Source organism: Microcebus murinus, chromosome 21 (assembly GCF_040939455.1).
Source record: "Microcebus murinus isolate Inina chromosome 21, M.murinus_Inina_mat1.0, whole genome shotgun sequence".
In the NCBI taxonomy this organism is placed as follows: domain Eukaryota; kingdom Metazoa; phylum Chordata; class Mammalia; order Primates; family Cheirogaleidae; genus Microcebus; species Microcebus murinus.
This window is the reverse complement of record NC_134124.1, coordinates 22,286,124-22,304,501: the sequence shown is the minus strand read 5'-3', so window position 1 is coordinate 22,304,501 and position 18,378 is coordinate 22,286,124. Positions and strand designations below refer to the sequence as shown.

At 40.3% G+C, this 18,378-nt stretch overlaps 1 protein-coding gene across 3 annotated transcripts; it reads right to left on the bottom strand.

The window, feature by feature from the left end:
* Nucleotides 1-264: 264 nt before the first annotated feature.
* On the bottom strand, nt 265-17,142 carry THG1L (tRNA-histidine guanylyltransferase 1 like). Of its 3 annotated transcripts, none has more exons than XM_012781566.3 (6): nt 7,706-17,142; nt 6,590-6,766; nt 5,661-5,830; nt 4,213-4,301; nt 2,859-2,966; nt 265-1,836 (listed from the first exon to the last, which is right to left on the bottom strand). In XM_012781566.3, the coding sequence occupies exons 1-6, from the start codon at nt 7,990-7,992 to the stop codon at nt 1,675-1,677; spliced, it is 993 nt and encodes a 330-aa protein (XP_012637020.2). In that variant the 5' UTR covers nt 7,993-17,142; the 3' UTR covers nt 265-1,674. The 3 variants fall into 3 exon arrangements, with proteins under 3 accessions (XP_012637020.2, XP_020139275.1, XP_020139273.1); XM_020283686.2 differs by having other exon boundaries at nt 5,661-5,735; nt 7,706-7,842; XM_020283684.2 differs by lacking the exon at nt 7,706-17,142 and having other exon boundaries at nt 5,661-5,826; nt 6,590-6,692.
* Nucleotides 17,143-18,378: the final 1,236 nt, after the last annotated feature.

Here is an 18,378-nt window from a genome sequence, read left to right as displayed (position 1 = left end):
CATCAAGAGCAATATCATCTTATTGCCTTGGCTCACCTATCACAGTATACTGAGGGCCTCGTCCAAGGTGCTGTATGTTGACAACTCTGTGCATCAGAAGCCTTTGGGGTTAAAAATCAGATTGCTGAGCCCCAATTCCTCATAGAGTCTGAAATTGGCATTTTAAAACAAGCATTCTAAGATAATTTTGCATCCAGAAGTCTGTGGACCACTGCTGTGATGAGGGTATGGTGTATACTGGTTTACCCAAAGACATACACAAAATTTTGATTCATATACTGTATTTGTATAAGAAAAATAAACAAAAAAGTAGACCAAGGGAGTTGACACTTTTTTTTTTTCTCGGAGATTTTAGCAATTACCAAACAAAAACCGTATCTCCTATTCCAGAAGAGTTGGGAGAACGGGAAGGAAAAAAATGGCACCAACAGATGGGGTGTCAATTTGTGAAGGATGAGGCCAGCCGTCGCCCTTTCAAAAATACATTTTCTTCTTGGCTGTAAATTCTGCAATGCAAGGCCAGGCACTGGGACATGGGCTGTCTCTCTTAATGAATTCTTAATAGAGCCAGATAATCTTTTTCCTCTAAAATATGAAACACGGACAAGAGGAAATGGGAGTTCTCTCACCACCTACTCCCACTAACTCCCCCTTCAGAGGCTAACACCTTGGCAAAGAGGAACAAAGACATCTACTGTTCCTCACCCACCTCCACTGACCCAGCAGCAGGTGGCTTTATTATGACTTTGACACCTGCTACCTGTGACCCCCAGGGGCATGTTGAACCCTCTGCTCTTGAACTCAAATGTCATTGTTCTGATTATATAGAGGCTACCTGAAAATCTTTTTCAGAAAGTCCACAGGAAAATGACTTTTAAAACTAAAGTATCTAGGAGGACATGGAGTAAATGGTTCTCCATCCTCACTCATTTTCACGTTTTCTCTCTCATATATACACATAATTCTTTCTTCTCACAGTGGCCTTGGAAACCATGTCCCCAGGAAGATGATGATCATCATCATCCTGACAACTCCACTAAATCAATCCACAGAATGTGTACCCGAGGACATGCAAACCACTACCCATTTGTTCAACCAAAGTTGCCATCCTGGAGACTGGCACAAAGCTCTGATTTTCCCTGTAATTCCTGAATTCAGAGGCATCATGCAGGCATTAACCCATATTTATCTTCAGCTCTGCCTAAGGTGAACACAAGTAGATGAGTGGCAAAGGTGAGATTTTCAAGGTCACTGGGTCCTCTAGCTAAGAACAGGTGGGTGATAAAGTTTGGTCTCCTCTTTTATCATAGGTGGAAAGAGCTGACGGGTTTTTATAAGATTTATGTCACAATCTAAAAATGATTCATTCTGCAAGGCATGAAACAGCTCTTGCTTTATAAAAATAGTACCACGATTTTTTAAAAAATGTACTTCTACCAAAGGAACCATGTTCCAACACTGTTTAAAAAAAAAAAAAAAAAAAAAGGTGTTCTGCTTAAGCAGAACAAGATACACCGCCCCCATCCAACCCCTCTTTCCCTGTTCCCCTCCCAACTCCATGCCATTCCTGGCACAGTGTTCTGGGCAGTAGGGATGTTAGGGCCACTGAAGGCAAGGAGACTTGGTGGAGGTGGGCTTGGATGGTTAAGCACACCAGAACTAAAGAGCAAAGGGTCAGCTTTCTTCATCTAGGATCTCCAGATGTTCCTTCCAGAAAGCATCCCCAATGATATCACAATGCAAGGGCACTGGCTTAGTCCTGGTCCGGGTCACTGCCATCTTTTTTCCTTCCATCTCTGCTGGCAGCTTAACTTCTTTTGTCATGACTTCATCCACCTACAGGTGAAAGGAAAGTAGTGATAATTGTTAACTCAAGAGTAGGATTGGGAGAAAAGAGGAAGATGTGTGGGAAGTTCACTTTTTTACTTTATATACCTGTGACTGCCAGATTTTTTAAAGTATATACATATATGTGCATGAAGTTCTTTATAATTAAAAATACTTTAAAAAAAGGTTACATTACTATATTCTGAAAAGAAATCTTAGGAACAAAGAGATTTGACATTCCGTTCCTCATTCGCAATAACTATAGAATTAAAGGTATTTCTCTTCTCCCACTTGCATTAGCTAGTATCTAAGTTTGTGCCAAAGAACAAGTGTGTTTTGAAAATACTAATAAGGAAGGTGAAATTGCCAGTGGAATGACTAGCTCTCAAAGGTAGGCTTTAGTACTTGAAAACCTTCATTTCAGAAAAAAGCTACTTTACATTGAAGGAAATAAATTTAGAGAAATTATTATGCTTAAGAGCTGGAACAGAGAGAAAATATTGGTAGAATTAAACATTTAGGTAAATGTACAGACTTATAGAATATTAAGGCTAAGTATGAATGTCTGGGGAATCTCATGAAATTTCTGAAAGTAATTTACAAATATCATATACAGCATCTCCTAGTGCCTCATTTTATAGTTGTCATGCAATGGATGGACCACTTAATGGTATTACCCAGCATGGGGGGAAGTATTTTTTAAATGTTCTGTGAATGCAAAACTCCTCCTATTTGTACTATATATACCCTTCTGAAAGGGTTTTATTTGATACAGGGAGAGCTTATGACACAGAAAAATAATATATTCTGTAATTCTACTTACATATAGGAAATTCCAGACCACTACGGACCGACAAAATGAGCACCCAAAATAAGAATCTATCTACAGCATCTCCTTTTGGAAAGGTGCTAGTTTGTGTTAGCGACTAAAGTCACTTTAGCATACAGGTCGCAGGCAGGACAATGCTTGGGATGGGCACAGGCCCTCTTTTTTCCTGACTTCCATTTTGATTTGAGTGTAACAACCTTACCTTCTGCCATATTAACACAGTCCCTTTTCTATACATGGGCGGCTCATTATTGTAGTTGATGTTGAATTCAGAAAACAAAATCTCATTCTTTTCTGCTGCAAGAGTTCCCTGAGGAAATAAAAAGAGAAACATAAAAAGCTTTGAGTGTCTTCTTTCTCCCCTGGCATTACCATCCATTTGATCTGCTATCTAAACTTTCACAAACAAATCGAGAAATGGGATGATTTTATCAAACATCTTAGAAGCACTAATGAATTTTCATTTTAAGAGCAATTCAAATCTTTAGATGTCTACATTCATAAAATCCTCTTCTGTAGCAAACACTGGCTTCACTAGGCAAGATTGTGAAGGAGTGGGAGGAACTAATAGTAACTGAATACCTATCATGTACAAGGTACTTTATGTTTCTTATGGGATTATCACAACTATCTCCATTTTAGAGATGAGAAAGCTGAAGCTTAAAAAGATTATACAAACTGCTCAAGGTTGAAGGTTGTCCTTATTCTCCTAAGAATCAAAATCTGAACTTGGCTCTCCCAAACCTGGATATACCCACTGGTATTCCTATTATTGCTATATATAAATCTTCATCATTATTATTATTAAAAATGGCAACCATTTACTTAGTAATTAGAATGTATCAGGCATTGTATTAATATTAGGAACGGTTACAACACATTACCTCATTTCAGAGTTAGTCATTCTACATGTTACACGTGTTTATTACTGTTATCTAATAAAACCAGTATTTATTAAGCACTTACAATGTACTTCATATTATTCTAGGTGTTTTACATGTATCATGACATTGAATTCTCACCATAAACCTATGAGGTAGGGACTACTGTTTTCTACATTTTACCTATAAAGAACTGAGGCAGAGTGGATAAAATTAAACAGAAACATGATATGAGTAAGGTTATTTGCCCTGCAGAGTATGGACTCTTACCACACACAGGGGTCAACAAACCCAAGAAACTATAGGCGTCCAGTAGGGAGTGACAATGAGGAAACAGGCTGGTAGGACTGACAAACAAGAGCACGTGCCCTTCCTACACGAGGCGGCCAACACACAGTTCCAGGTACGCCTCGGCATGTGGGAATGTGGAGCCACTGTCATTACTTCCATTTTCCAACTGAGGACACAACGGCTCAGGGAGAAGTAGTAACTCATCCAGGTTTACAGAGCAGGCAAGAGCAGAGCTGCTACTATTATGATTTTTTATATCTTTTAAAAAAAAAAAGCTGTAAAGGGAGCTAAAAAAGAATGCAAAGGGAACATTAAAAAAATGTTATGGGAGAACCTAGAGCAAACTGTCCCTAGCTAAGAATTAATGTAGTAAGATCGTTATACCTGTAATCTCTCTTGGGCTTGTACTGGTGTTAGCCCAGACTGTTGTATGAGTGTCCAGAAAACTGTATTATAAAGATTATTGATGTGACCTGTGAGAAGAACAAAATAACAATATTTATATATATATAATACATGTGTGTATTATATATATATAAATATAAAACCTTTATTCAATATTCACACTTAGAGCCCTGCCCCTCTCCTCTTAAAGAGATCTTAGAAACATTTGGTGACTTGCCCAAAGTCTTACACAGGGAACACAGAGAAAGGGGTAGGCAGAAAAAACTTACGTCCTAACAACAGCTTTATTTGATCATTTCAGTTATGCTTTACATAAATCTGTTAACCTGTACACTGATCTTAGGAATACTTTCAAAGTTATTTTATTTTATTTATATTATTCCAGTCTCTCTTCCAGTTCCTCTGGCAAAATCAAAATATGCCAAACGAGTAAAAGCCTCACAAACATCATCACAGTAACATATGGTGGTGGTCACAACTCAAACACCCACTGAGCCTGGCATGAACATCAATGTATAAAGCAGTGGGGGACCCCAGGGAGCAACAGGGAATGGCAGAGACTGGCACACTGGCTTGTGCAAGTGTGTATCTTTGTGTGTAAAGACAGCTGCCTCTGCACAGGCCCTGTCCAATACTAAGTAGAAATGTAGATCCAGTATTAGCACATTTTCTGATTTTTCCAAAAAACCCAGAGATAGGGAGTTTTTACATGAAATCTCCCAATTTTTAAATATTTTTAACTAATCCAAAAAAAAAAATTTAAATACTGCATTCCATACAAAATACATGTGAGGCCGGGCACGGTGGCTCACACCTGTGATCCTAGCCCTCTGGGAGGCCGAGGCGGGTGGATTGCTCGAGGTCAGGAGTTCGAAAACAAACTGAGCAAGAGCCAGACCTCGTCTCTACTATAAATAGAAAGAAATTAATTGGCCAACTAATATATATAGAAAAAATTAGCCGGGCATGGTGGTGTATGCCTGCAGTCCCAGCTACTCGGGAGGCTAAGGTGGTAGAATTGCTTGAGCCCAAGAGTTTGAGGTTGCTGTGAGCTAGGCTGACGCCACAGCACTCACTCTAGCCTGGGCAACAGAGTGAGACTCTGTCTCAAAAAAAAAAAAACAACAAAGAACACATGTGAGCCAAACTTGTATCAGATCAACATCTTCAATGCATGGAATTGGTGGTTTAACTACCAATATGGTAGTGGTCACAACTCAAACACCCACTGAGCCTGGCATGAACATCAATGTATAAAGCAGTGGGGGACCCCAGGGAGCAACAGGGAATGGCAGAGACTGGCACACTGGCTTGTGCAAGTGTATATCTTTGTGTGTAAAGACAGCTGCCTCTGCACAGGCCCTGTCTAATACTAAGTAGAAACGTAGATCCAGTATTAGCACATCTGTTTATTTGGTGCCACTTACAATCTGCTTGCCGCCAGCTGAGGTAGTCCCTTAAGGTCTGATTGCTGGGATACACCACAACTCTTCCATCAAAGCCTGGGGGATACAGAAGAGGCTGGTCCTTAAAGTAATCCCGCCAATAAAACACATAGCTGGAGGCGAACTGGGAGGCCACGTGAGTCATGAACTTACTTGCAAATGTAAGGCACATTGGGTGGAGCAAGAAAAGAGAAAACACACCATATTAATTGAACACCAAGATAGGGCCTGTGGGTGCAACAGAGAGATTACACAAACTGTTCAGCAAAAGAAGAGATAAAATGCATTTGGCTAAGAAAAACTTTTCAAGATTTCAGTTATGTATTTTGAATGCAGCCTGCCTCGCCTTCCAGTCCTATTAAGTAATTTACCAATACCAAATTTTTCTCTGTAGGATGTGATATGAATTTATGGTTCAAGAGTTTTGTTTTTAGTCTTGGAAGAAGACTTAAAAACATACCAATTCATTATATGATTTTGTTTCCTGTAAACAGTTTTAAAATACTGCCAAAGCAAGTATCAGATTTGTCTATTTTATACTAACATACTCCTTAATTAAAAGTTTAAATAATATTGCGATGCATGTAGAGACTGTCACTGGCTAAAGCCAACCTATGAATCATTAATATTACATTCTTATGGTCTCTGTTTCTTGTTTTAATGTTCAATGCTAAGTCAGTCTAGAAACTTAGTTGATGGGGTATGGGTATGAAGGCGAAAGAATCTGATAAAGATGCATATGTAATGCTCAGATATCAGGTGGAAGTACAACAGTCTAATCAGGAAATACACATGCACTCTGCTAACACTGCAGACATCATATTTGGTCTTTAAGTCTGCTATTAAGATAAACAGAAAAGCAGAGGCTGGTAGGAAATATTCTGAAGAATGGAACTAGGTCGTGGAATTACCTGGCTCTTCTTTTAAACCAATTGCTTTTCCGCTTGAACACAAAGCTGTATTCATCACTCTGTCCATATGCAATCACAATATCCTCCAGTTCTTCCATTACGGTCTGGGCACATTTGGTCATCAGGTGGAGAGCACGGCTGTCATTAGGTTTTGCAAAGCTGTGCTTATCAGCAAACCTTCATAGGAGAAGGAGAAGAGGGAGTAGGGAATGGATGGAAGACAGTTTGTCATTAACAGTACAGATCACAGAGACTGTTCAAAGATAAAGTTACTGTACCAGCACTGTGAACCCAAACACTCCACTAGCTGCAACCTAATTCATTTTCTTAAGAACTCCAGTTCTTGCCCTGACCAACTGAGAAGGGACATAATTGCTAAGCCTTAATTCCCCTTTCTGTGAAATGAGGATAAAGAGTATTTACCTCATCAGGTTGTCCTGAAAGTTAGGGAGAAGAAAACAAATGTAATTATGCCTGGCTCCTAGTAAGTGCTCAATAAACGTTACAATAATCCTTACTAAAAATGCAGCTCTTTTCAAAAATTAAATTCCTATCTTTTAAAAAACTGAGGAATATACATAGTTTCAGAGTAATTCCTTTTTTCTGTTACATTTCTTTCTCCCTTTTTTCCGACTCTTTCTTGAATCCAGTCCATGTGGTCTGTGACTGATAATGAAAAATGGACAATACTGTAAAGTGTTGCCCATAGCAAGATTTACACAGACCTCTGAGCAGTAAGCGTGAAAAGATGGCTAGCAGAATAGCTGGACATAGCCGGGCAACCAACTAGAGCTTAAGTACAGCACCGGGGAGTGACTTTTTTCCACCGGATCCTTGCTAACAGGTCTCTGCTCACTTAATACGAGCACTACAGGCCCGCTCCTCACCAGAGAAGCATCCCTTCCTCACCCCACCCCACCCCCAAATTAACTACTCTGACCAGCTCGCGTTCAAGCACAGTGATAGCCGACAGAATACGGTGACGCTCAGTGCCGCGCACTCATTGGCTGCCGCGTTGCCCCGGTAACCGTGAGCGGGGTGGAGAATTGCGACAGTAGGCCCGGGAGTCCCCGGAAGTGCGGGCGCACCACGCGGCCCCGAGCCAACCTTGCTCACCGATGGAAATTCCTGCCGTCCAGTCGCACTACCACCCAGCAGTGGGGCAGGCAGGTGTCGTCAGCCTCGAATTCCCTGACATACTCGAATTTGCTTTTTGCCATGGTCGCCTCCACCCTTAGACACCGTCTCAGAACGACGGAAGCTGCAGCCAAGCAATCGCGAACCTTAATGTTGCAAGCGGCCCACATTCCCCCCCCAACCCCGCGGAAAGGAAGGGACGGGGAGCCCCGCCCCGGAAGTTTCTCTTTCCATCGTGGCCGCTCTAGCCGTAGGGAGGTCTGCATTCCCTCTCGCCTCTCCTTGGAGCTCTTATTCCACGCGGGGACGACGGCCGGTTTCCGTTCTTTCCCGTGCTCTTCCCACGCTTGCTCTTCTTTCTCCTCCCGTCCTGCTACAAATCACTCTCAACGAAGTTTTAAAAAATTCTTTCTGACGAAGTTAGAAAGTGTAACTGTAACTTTTTCTTTCCAAGTAGCATTTATTAATTCATTGTAGAAAATGTGGAATATACCGAAAATGTAATTAAGAAAAGTGACATTTTATATGCTAATAAAGTGACACTAATTTGTCACTAAATAAAGTGACACTAATGTGCCACTAATGTGCCACTAAAGTGACTAATAAAAGTGACGCTTTATATTCCCATCAAAGCATTGTGGATGGTTCCTTCCCATCTCTTCTCTCTTCGTGCATGTGTGTTTTTACACAGGGAACACACAAAATTGGGATCATTCACCTATACAATTGTTATATTTTTTCCACTCAGCTTGAGTATTTTCCAATGTCATTGATTATTCCAAAGTGTGTTTTTTAAAATAAAAACGGACTCAATATTCCAACGATGGGCATAATAAATGAACTTACTCAACTTTTACACTATTAAATAATCAAAGACCCAGTTTTGATTTCTTGTTGCTGGTGGCTAATATTAACAACAAACCCCTAATATTGGTGTGCTGCTTTGTGATTTATAAAGCTCTTTCAAATTCATTACTTACTTACATTGTTTTTTCATCCTCAAGAAAAATATTCAAACAATATAAAAAGATATGTGGTGAAAAATCTCTCACTAACTCCTAACTTCATGTGCCTTAGACAATTATTGTTACCAGTTTCTTGTATATCCACTCAAGATTCACATATCTACACCTGTATGTGTATATATCTCCATAATAGTACCACAAATGGTAGTCATCATCTTCTTTGATGCTCACAATAACTTCAGAGGGAAGCATGGGAGGAATTGGTATCTCCACTTGACAAGGGAAATCTGAGACTCAAAAAAGAAAAGTAATTTATATAAGGTCACATATGTGGCAGAGCCAGGACATAAATCCATGACATCCTCCATCCTTCCTTTCTTCCGGTTGCTTTGATGTCAGCTTTCTGTAAGTTATCATTCCTCACCTTTAACTTCCACAGCCTCCTCCCTTGATTGACCAGGAGACAATCAAATCCTACCTCGTTTTGGAACGCTATATTCATTAGGGTTCATTAGAATTTTTAAAAATTACTTAATATGAATTCACGATTTCTAAGCTCTTTTGCTACCGTTGGAGATAGTTGTTACACTAACTTCCTATTCTGAAAATTGGTTATTCAAGGGAAAGAATTAGGCATTTACCTTGCCTTTTTATGTGGAACTATAGTCCATCCCCATTTCATGAGGGAAAGCTCTTTATAAAAGAATGCTGACTAGTTTTAAATGCAGAATGATAGACTTAGAAAGTCAGCTTTTTGTAAACATCTCTGAAAGTATTGATTCAAGCAAGGGTCACTAATGGATGCTAAAACCAGTACTTATTAGATTTATGGGAAAAAGGGTATTCCCAAAATGTTATGAGATTGTCCCACAAATTATATGCTAATTACAAAGAGAAAAACATACAGTTACAAAGGAGAGCTCTGTCACTACCTTAAGCTAGTCATCAAATTCAGTACAACTAATAGTGATATGACCTAAATCTATAGGAACTCCTGATGTGATGCAGCATGACAAACGCAACATCATGGGTTAAAACTGATCTATTAAATCAATGAGTTACAACCTTCCCCACACATTAAAATAAACTCAGAATATTTTAAAATTTCCAATGCCCAGGCTGAACCCAAGCTATTAAATCAGAACTTCGGCAGGGGGGATCTGAGCATTAGTGTGTTTTCCAGCTCCCAAGGTGATATCTATGTGCAGTCAAGACTGAAAAGTACTAGCTTGGAGGGAATGTTAAAACACACCAAAAGAAAATGATCAGACAAATTCAGAATATGGGATATTATATAAGATGAATGACTTGGCTTCTTCAAAAAGTAAATTTTATCAAGAAGAAAAAAAAAAGGAGGACAAGGAAGGGAGGGAGGAAAGAATATCTAGGAAAAGATTGGTGGGGGACTGTTGTAGAATAAGAGATTTAAGAGACATAACAACCAAATACAATTCAAAAATCTTGACTGGAAACTGGTCTAAAAACCATTAAAAACAGCTCTAAATTCACTGGGGAAATCAGCAATTACAAATAATCCTAAGTTTTAGTGGTTTATAAAACAAAAGTTTATTTCTTGCTCAAGTCACTGGTATTGCTGGCTGACTATGGTTATATTCCAGGTAGTTGTTTTGATCCTTGTGTCTTCTTATTCCAAACCCCAGGAAATGACTGAAAAGCATTTGCACTGTGTAGCATGCCTCCTGCTGCTCACACTATGTTTGCTGAAGCAATATGGCCAAGTGCAAAGGTTATAGGGCAGGCTACTATCCACCTCCAGGAAAGGGGAAAATGAATAATTTTGAACCATAACACAATCTACTGCAATTGTTTGTTGGTTGATAGGGAATTGTTAATTTTACAGGTATGATAATGGTCATGTGGTTATGTAGAAGAATCACTTTAATTTGAGGAGATGCATGAAGAAGTATTTAGGGATGAGCTGGTACAGCAAAAAAAAAAATTGATAGAAAAAGCAAAACTGGCAAAATGTTAACAATGATTGAATCTGGTGGTGGGTTTATGGGTATACATTATATTATTGTTTTAACTTTTTTACATGTATGGGTTGAAAATATGTTCAACTAAAAAATGTTGAAGTCCTAACCCATGGTACATGTGGATGTAACTTCATTTGAAAATAGGGTCTTTGTCCTATTGGTTAATGTAACCAATGAAGATGGGGTCATTAGGGAAGACTTGTAATCCCATATAAATTTCCTTATAAGAAAACAGAGACACACACAGAGAGGGAATGCCACGTGAAGAAAAAAGCAGAGATTGGAGTGATGCATCTACAAGCCAAGGAAGGGCAAGGCTTGTCTTCTATTACCAGAAGCTAGGAGAGAGGCATGCAAATAGGTGTCCTTATTATTCCCATTTTACAGACGTGATAGTTGAGTGAAGCGAGGTTAAGTGACTTGTCCAAGGTTACAGAGCAAGGATTCTATTCCAGGCATTTGAACTGCAGAGCTTGTCCTCCTAGCCTCTGCTGAGTACCACCTCCCCTTCTCTCTCTGTTTGTGTTCGCCAGCTCCACAGTAGTCCCTGTCTGTGCTAATCATTTAGCACCTCACTGAATCCTAGCATCATAGAGCTGCATGGCCCATCCAATCCCTTAATTACCAAACATAGTTTATTCATACACAGCCATTATAATTTTTCTCATATCCATGTACTAACTTTTTTTTATTAATATTATTATTTATGTCAACTCTTCTCTTTTTAAATCTTTTTATTGAAAATAAACATATATGGCTGGTCATGGTGGCTCACGCCTGTAATCTTAGCACTCTGGGAGGCCGAGGTGGGCGGATCATTTGAGCTCAGGAGTTCAAGACCAGCCTGAGCAAGAGTGAGACCCTGTCTCTACTAAAAATAGGAAGAAATTAATTGGCCACCTAAAAATATATAGAAAAAATTAGCTCAGCATGGTGGCACATGCCTGTAGTTCAGCTACTCGGGAGGCTGAGGCAGCAGGATAGCTTGAGTCCAGGAGTTTGAGGTTGCTGTGAGCTAGGCGACTGGAAGTTTCTGCCAGAGAAGCCAACATGGGTTATAAAGGAACAGTGTATTAGGCCCTGTTACCATCATCCTGACTCTGAACCATCATCCTGACTCTCCCAGCCTGCCCTCTTTCCCTCTGCACCTCCCCCCACAAGTAGTCTATAAAAGCAGAACACAGAGAGGGCAAGGCAGGGACAGTAAGACCAGCTGGGAATTCCTGGTGAGATGTTACCCCCTTCCCTCTCCACAGTTCCCTTCACTACCACCTGCCTTGCGAGCCCCCCAGTGCAAAGTCAAGTAGTAGGGAGTGGGGGTGGGGGAGGGCAGAAACTTCTAGGGCAAGTGGGATGGGAGGAGTGCTCCCTCCCTTTCAGAGACTCTGGGAAGCTGGGGACCTTCAGAGTTTTCTTGGAGCTTCCACTGTAGAAAGGTAACTAGAGAGTTACTGGGAGACCCTAAATCCTGACAGATATTGTCCCCACCCCCAAGTTTGGGAAAGTATGTGAATGTTGAGATGGGGACTCCACCGTGCTTGGAGGTTTCTGGAGCAGACTGGACCAAGAGATGAGAAGGAACCGTGATGTGGTATGGCTCAGGAAAGGCTGGGGGATACCCGAGTCTCAATCAGACTTTAGGGCCGGGAAAGGTCACCATGGGCTCCATCAGAAGGAGCTCAGAGGTAAGAGGGAGAGGCAGGAGCTGGGAGTTGCATATAAGGTCCCTGGGCAAGCTGAGTCACCCCTCCTGGAAAGGGTGTAGAGACAGAAAGCATCAAGCACTCCTCTCCAAGGAACCCCTGGAACAATGGAAGGTCAGGGTGGTGCTAAAAATGGCTCAGGACAAGCACACACCACACCAAAGCAGGAAGAAGGAGCACTTCCCAGCACCAAGCCAAAGGCTGCTCACAGGAGGAGGCCTCTGACTCCCCTATACTCCAGCCCAACCCTCAACAGCGATTAAGCCTTGGCAAGAGGGCGGTGGTGCAGAGGATCTCAGAACAAGACCACACCTCCCACCTCCCTCCCAGGCTGTGTGATCATGAAAGAGCAGACCGAGGGGTCTCCCTCTGAGCCCCTTCAGTAATAGGCCTGTCCTGTGCTGGGGCAGGGTTGGGGAAAAGGGAAGAAGAAGTGGAATTTACATAGGATTGAGCTCACAGAATTGGACCGCAGAAACTGAGCTTTAGAGTATCAAAGTGGCTGGAAGATTATGGGATCTGCTCAAAATGTAAGGGATGAACCAGAGTGATTTGACAGGGCACATTTGAATGTGCTGTTAGGAAAAACATAATGGATCAATACTGAATTAAGATGGATCAATAAACTGGTTAAAATAAAGGTAACTGCCATTTATTGAGTCCTTGCAAATTGCTATGTGACACTGCATGAACCTTTCATAGGTCACCTCCTTTTAGCTTCAGGACAACCCATTTTACAAATGAGGAAACAAACAGAAGCTTATAGAGGTTAAAAGCCCACACTTTCGCCACTATGCTGTCCTGCTTCATAAAATAATTGTTAATAGCATGTACCATGCTGCTGTGCTAAGCATTCAAGATATTAATACATTATCTAGATTCATCTTCTTAGTGACCTATTGAGAGGTGTTGTTCTCCATATTTATCAGAAACCTACAAGAGATGTAATAACTTGCTGAGATACTATGTACAGGCAACCAGGAGAGCTAGAAGACTCACCCAGGTACCTGTCTTTAGAGATGAATTCAATCTAGATCCTTCCTATTCTCAGGGTGCTGGCAAATGGGGAAGATAAGACGACTACACTGCAAGTGGAAAAGCAGCAGGTGTCACAGAGGACCTACAGAGAAAGCGCCACAAGAATCCCTGGGAAGCATGCCACCGAGCAGGAAAAGTAAGCCCTAAGTTTCTTTGAAACTCAATCTGTAAAATTTGGTAGGAAGGGAATGTAAAATGATGTAGCTGCTATGGAAAACAGGATAGCAGTTATTCAAAAAATTAAAAATAGAATTATGATATAATCCTGCAATTCTACTTGTGGGTATTTACCCAAAAGAATCAAAAACAGTGTCTTAAAGAGATATGTGTATACCCCTGTGCATAGCAGCAATAATCACGATAGCTAAAATGAGGAAGCAACCTGAGTGTCCATCAGTGGGTGAACAGATAAACAAAATGTAGTATATACGTACAATGGCATATTATTCAGCCTTAAAAAGGAAACAAACTCTGACACATGCTCCATGAATGAACATGAATGAACATGAATGAACCTTGAGGACGTTATGCTAAGTGAAATAAGCCAATCACAAAAAGGTAAATACTGCACGATTAATTGCACTCATATTGCTGACTTGTACACTTGAAACTGGTTAAGGTGGTAAATGTTATATGTATTTTACCACAATTAAAAATAAAGAAAAATTCTGCACACAACAGGTATTTATGATCTAACTGGATACTGGCCTCTATTTTTTTTTTTTTAATCTCTATTACTTAGAAAATCACTTGTCCACTGCAGGCTGACAGAAAAAAAAATAACTGCCCTTGATATGGAAGTCATATTTCAGTTTGTCTTCCCTGACGCTGACTCATTTCATTTGTGCTAAGAGCCGCATTATATAAATGAAATTCAGGGTGGAGGTGGGGAAGAAGAGAGAATGATTTGTCTCTAACATCTCCTTTCCCCTCTGAACCACTTTAATCTGATTTCTGGCTTGGGAGTAATATATATGCTTCCGGGAATGACTGCCTAGTTCTGTCATGGTTTCAAGTCAGATAGGAGTATTAGGGCATACCAGGATATGAAAGGGTATGACATTGAGAACTATAATTCTAGAATAAATTTACGATTACAGAGTCTTGAAATTACTATATTTGCTCTGCATTTTTGAGACATTGCTTACATAGGTCAGAGTGAATGGACTGTATTTCCAAATAACCATTGATTAGATGGGCACATTCATTCAATCAACTGCCCGTTCTTTCTCTACTTAGCACAGGTTGTAGAAGTCATGAGGATGTGGTCGGTGGAGGGCTTGGAGAAAGACATTAGGAGAACAGAAAGGGACAATTAGATGTATGTTTCCTAGTCCACTCGACCTTGTTCCATTGAATCCTACAAATTTACTCATTCATTGGGTATTTCTTGATTTCCTACGATGTACCATGTCCAAGGTGATACAACAGCAAACAAGACAGCCAGGGTGCCCAGCCAGTGGAGTCCCCAGTCGGTCCAGAAAGAGAGACATGAAACAGAATTTCACAATTGTTGGAAGACAGTGTTAAGTGTTGTGAGGCAGGTTGGAGGCTTGCCCTGATTAAGGGTTGGGGGATGGTCCCATGAAATTTTCCCCAAGGAAGCAGTATTTAAATTGAGACTGGATAATGAGGTCAAAAGACAGCTTGCTTCACAGGTTCCTGGAATATTTGAATTTTAATGTCGAATGAACATTTTGCCAAAACATTTTGCTTGTATAAGATTTTGCAAAAGTACTCAGAATAATATAAGCTTCCATATCATGGACCAGCCAATTAATAAGCACCCATTGAGCACCTTCAACGTGGGAGAGCAATGACCTAGGTGCTATCTGGGAGGATACAATAAATAATAATACCTTCCAGGTGTAAAAAACTTAGAGTTTCCAAACAATATTCTTATACATTAACTTTTCTCCCCCTCTCAATGAATCTGTAGGGGAAGTAGGATAATAATTTTCTCCATTTTATAAAAAAAAAAGGAAACAAACTTTTAGAGGACTAGTTAAGTGATTTTCCCAATGTCCCATAGTTTCCAAGACAAGGATTAGAACCTAGTCCTTTCAACACAAAGTCCAAGGTCCTGTCCACTTTACCACCTTGCCTTTCGATGCTTTTAAGGAATGAAGTAGATAGCTGTTGTCTGCCTGCCCAGCATATAGGTTTCTGACTTTGGGCCATGGCATCCCGACTGCCCTTTCCCCATCCTCAGGCCATGTTGTGCATGTGGGAATAAGTCCATCTCACCTTTGCTCCAGGGTGAACACATGGCCAAGATCACTGTTGTGTCTTAGTGAATCAGAAAAAGGCCCCCCTCTCCTGGCAGACATAGTTCTCTACCATGGTAAGTCTTGGTATGGCTTTAGCTGGATTTCAGCCCCTGCTTATCCTCTTTTGCAATGAACAACCTGCACAAATATTTGTGGTGGCCTTACTAATAAGAGACCCACCAGTCAGGTTCAGAGATGTGTATCTGTCCCAAGCCAAGTCAATAAGGCCGCCTGGCACTTTGCTAGAATAACTAGGAGAAAGAGGCTCTCTTTCCATTAGGATTGTTACACATTGCCTTCCAGAGGGAAGAGACTGCCCAAGATTTAAGTCTACACAAAGGAAAGAAAATCTGAGATGGGGAAAAAGAATTGTGATGACACTGAGCACCATGCCTGAAGCCAGCGCTACTCATGGACTCTTACAAGTTCCTGGAGGGAAGGGACTTAGCTTAAGATTTGTCAAAGATATATCCCTTGTGCCTAACACAGTGACTGACACATGGGATGCAATTAATAAATATTTGTTGAATGATTGAGCCAATCAGGTTTTTTTGGATATTTGTAACTGGTTTCTTAGAAGTGTCAATTCATTGGAGGCATAAATAAAAGGTAACTTTCTTTCTTTCCAGTAACTGTTGTCACATGTTCTCCTGTTTTGCTGGTTAGCAATTCCCTTAAAGAACCTTCACCAGTTCTCATAACTTTCCAGTTGGAAAAATGTTCCAGTATTGGTGTTCAAGAGTGGTTATGAGTACTGTGCACCCTCAAAGCACACAACTTTCTCCCTCTCATTCCTATTCTTCTATCAACTCATACAGGGTAGGTGGTTAATGTAGCACATCTGGTTCCTGCTTCTTTTGCAAGGTTTTCTTTTAAGGAGGCAAACTACTAGTGGCTTATTAGCATCTCTTTGATCTTAGAAGTGAATTATTTCATTCCTTATATTCTCAGCTTTGGGCCTTTGGTATGTCAATGGGGGGAAAAAAGCCAAGCTCTATAAAACAATTTTAAAGAGATTTACTCTGAGCCGACATTGAGGACCATGACCTGGAGCCTTGCTCAAGGCAGACTCGGTGTGGCTGTGTTACAGTTTGGTTTTAGACATTTCAGGGAGACAGCTGTTACAGGTAAAATCATAAATCAATAGGTGGGAGGAATACATTGGTTTGGGCTGAAAAGGTGGGCCATCTCAAAGGGGGTTATAGATTATAGATTACATTACAGGTTATAGATGGGTTTGAAGATTTTTTGGCTTGTAATTGGTTAAAGACATGAAGCTTTGTCAAAACGTTTGGAATGTTTTAAGATAATGAGGTCTGTCAATCAGAGACCAGCCACAGGATATAGATTTGTTGTGTCAATTGAGGACCTGCAGGTTTGTCTTGCATACCCTTAGGCCTGTTAATGGGTTACAAAGGATGTCTCTAAGAGCCGTTGGGGGGGGGGGGAGGTGGTATGAAAAGGCATGTCTGACCTCCTTCCTCCTGGCAAATAATTTAGTTTTAGGACATTCTTTTGGCCACAGGAGGGTCCACTCAGTCAGCCAGTGGGGGGGGGTGAGCCTTAAAATTTTATTTTAGTTCACAGGTATAAATTCAGAATAATAGGAAAAATCCCACTCACCATCTTGTTTATCAGGTTTGAGTTGGATCAAAAGCAATTCATATAGACAGGATGAACTTGAAAGAGAATAGGATGACATTCCAGATAAATTCAGGGGTGCAAGACAGATTGAGGGACACGTAGAGGCCCAAAAAAAATGGAAAGCAGGGAGGAGGAAAGCCATGAGAGACAAAATCAGGCTTAAGGATATTAAGCACAGCTAAGGACTTTGGCTTTGATCTAGCAAGGTGTTTTAGGAAAATTAATCTGGCTGTGGTGTGAAGGGTAAATGAGGGTGAAAAAAACCCAGACATAGCTAGGCCAACTGAGAATTTATCTTGATATTTCAGATATGCATTGTTGATTAAAAGGAAAAGCTGAATGAAAAAAGAAAAAATAATTCGATGTCCACAAAATGGTTTAAGGTCCTAAATCACAAAGAGTTTCAATCCTTTTTAGAAAAGGCAAGATATTAAGACATTTTGAAATAATATAAAGATATTATTATTGATAAAGAGGCAGAGTCATGTTCAATGAAGTATAAATTCCACCACATAACTAGGAGTTATTTATAGGGCTGCATGTGAGTGGCCTATAATAATTTGGCCCTGAAGGGGCCATATGCTGGTAGAGAGATTGATACAGGCAGATATTTCAATTTAATTTTTTCCAGTGACTGAGCCGGTTTATTGAATAAAAGAATTTGAAATCTTCATGCCCATCTAAAAATGGAATCTGCAATGTGAACTGACTTTCTATTTGGTTTATACTGTTACTCATTGCCATGCAATGGAAATTAAACACAGAAGAAAATCCAATAAATAATTCATGAGTTATGTGTTTAGGAAGAATTATTTCCTAATCTGAGTTCAATGAGATCTCTTTTATTTTAGCAATGGACAAAAAGGGTGCATGACAAATATTACTACTCATGCTTGATTTTTATTACTCATTTTGGCTACTTGGAGAATAAAAGTGGTTCCTTGGACACTAATACACAGAACTTCCCCTTCTGGCATAGTTTTCTTCTGTTGCATAGAAGTTTCTGAAGAAACATTAAACTGGGAAGGGAATTCA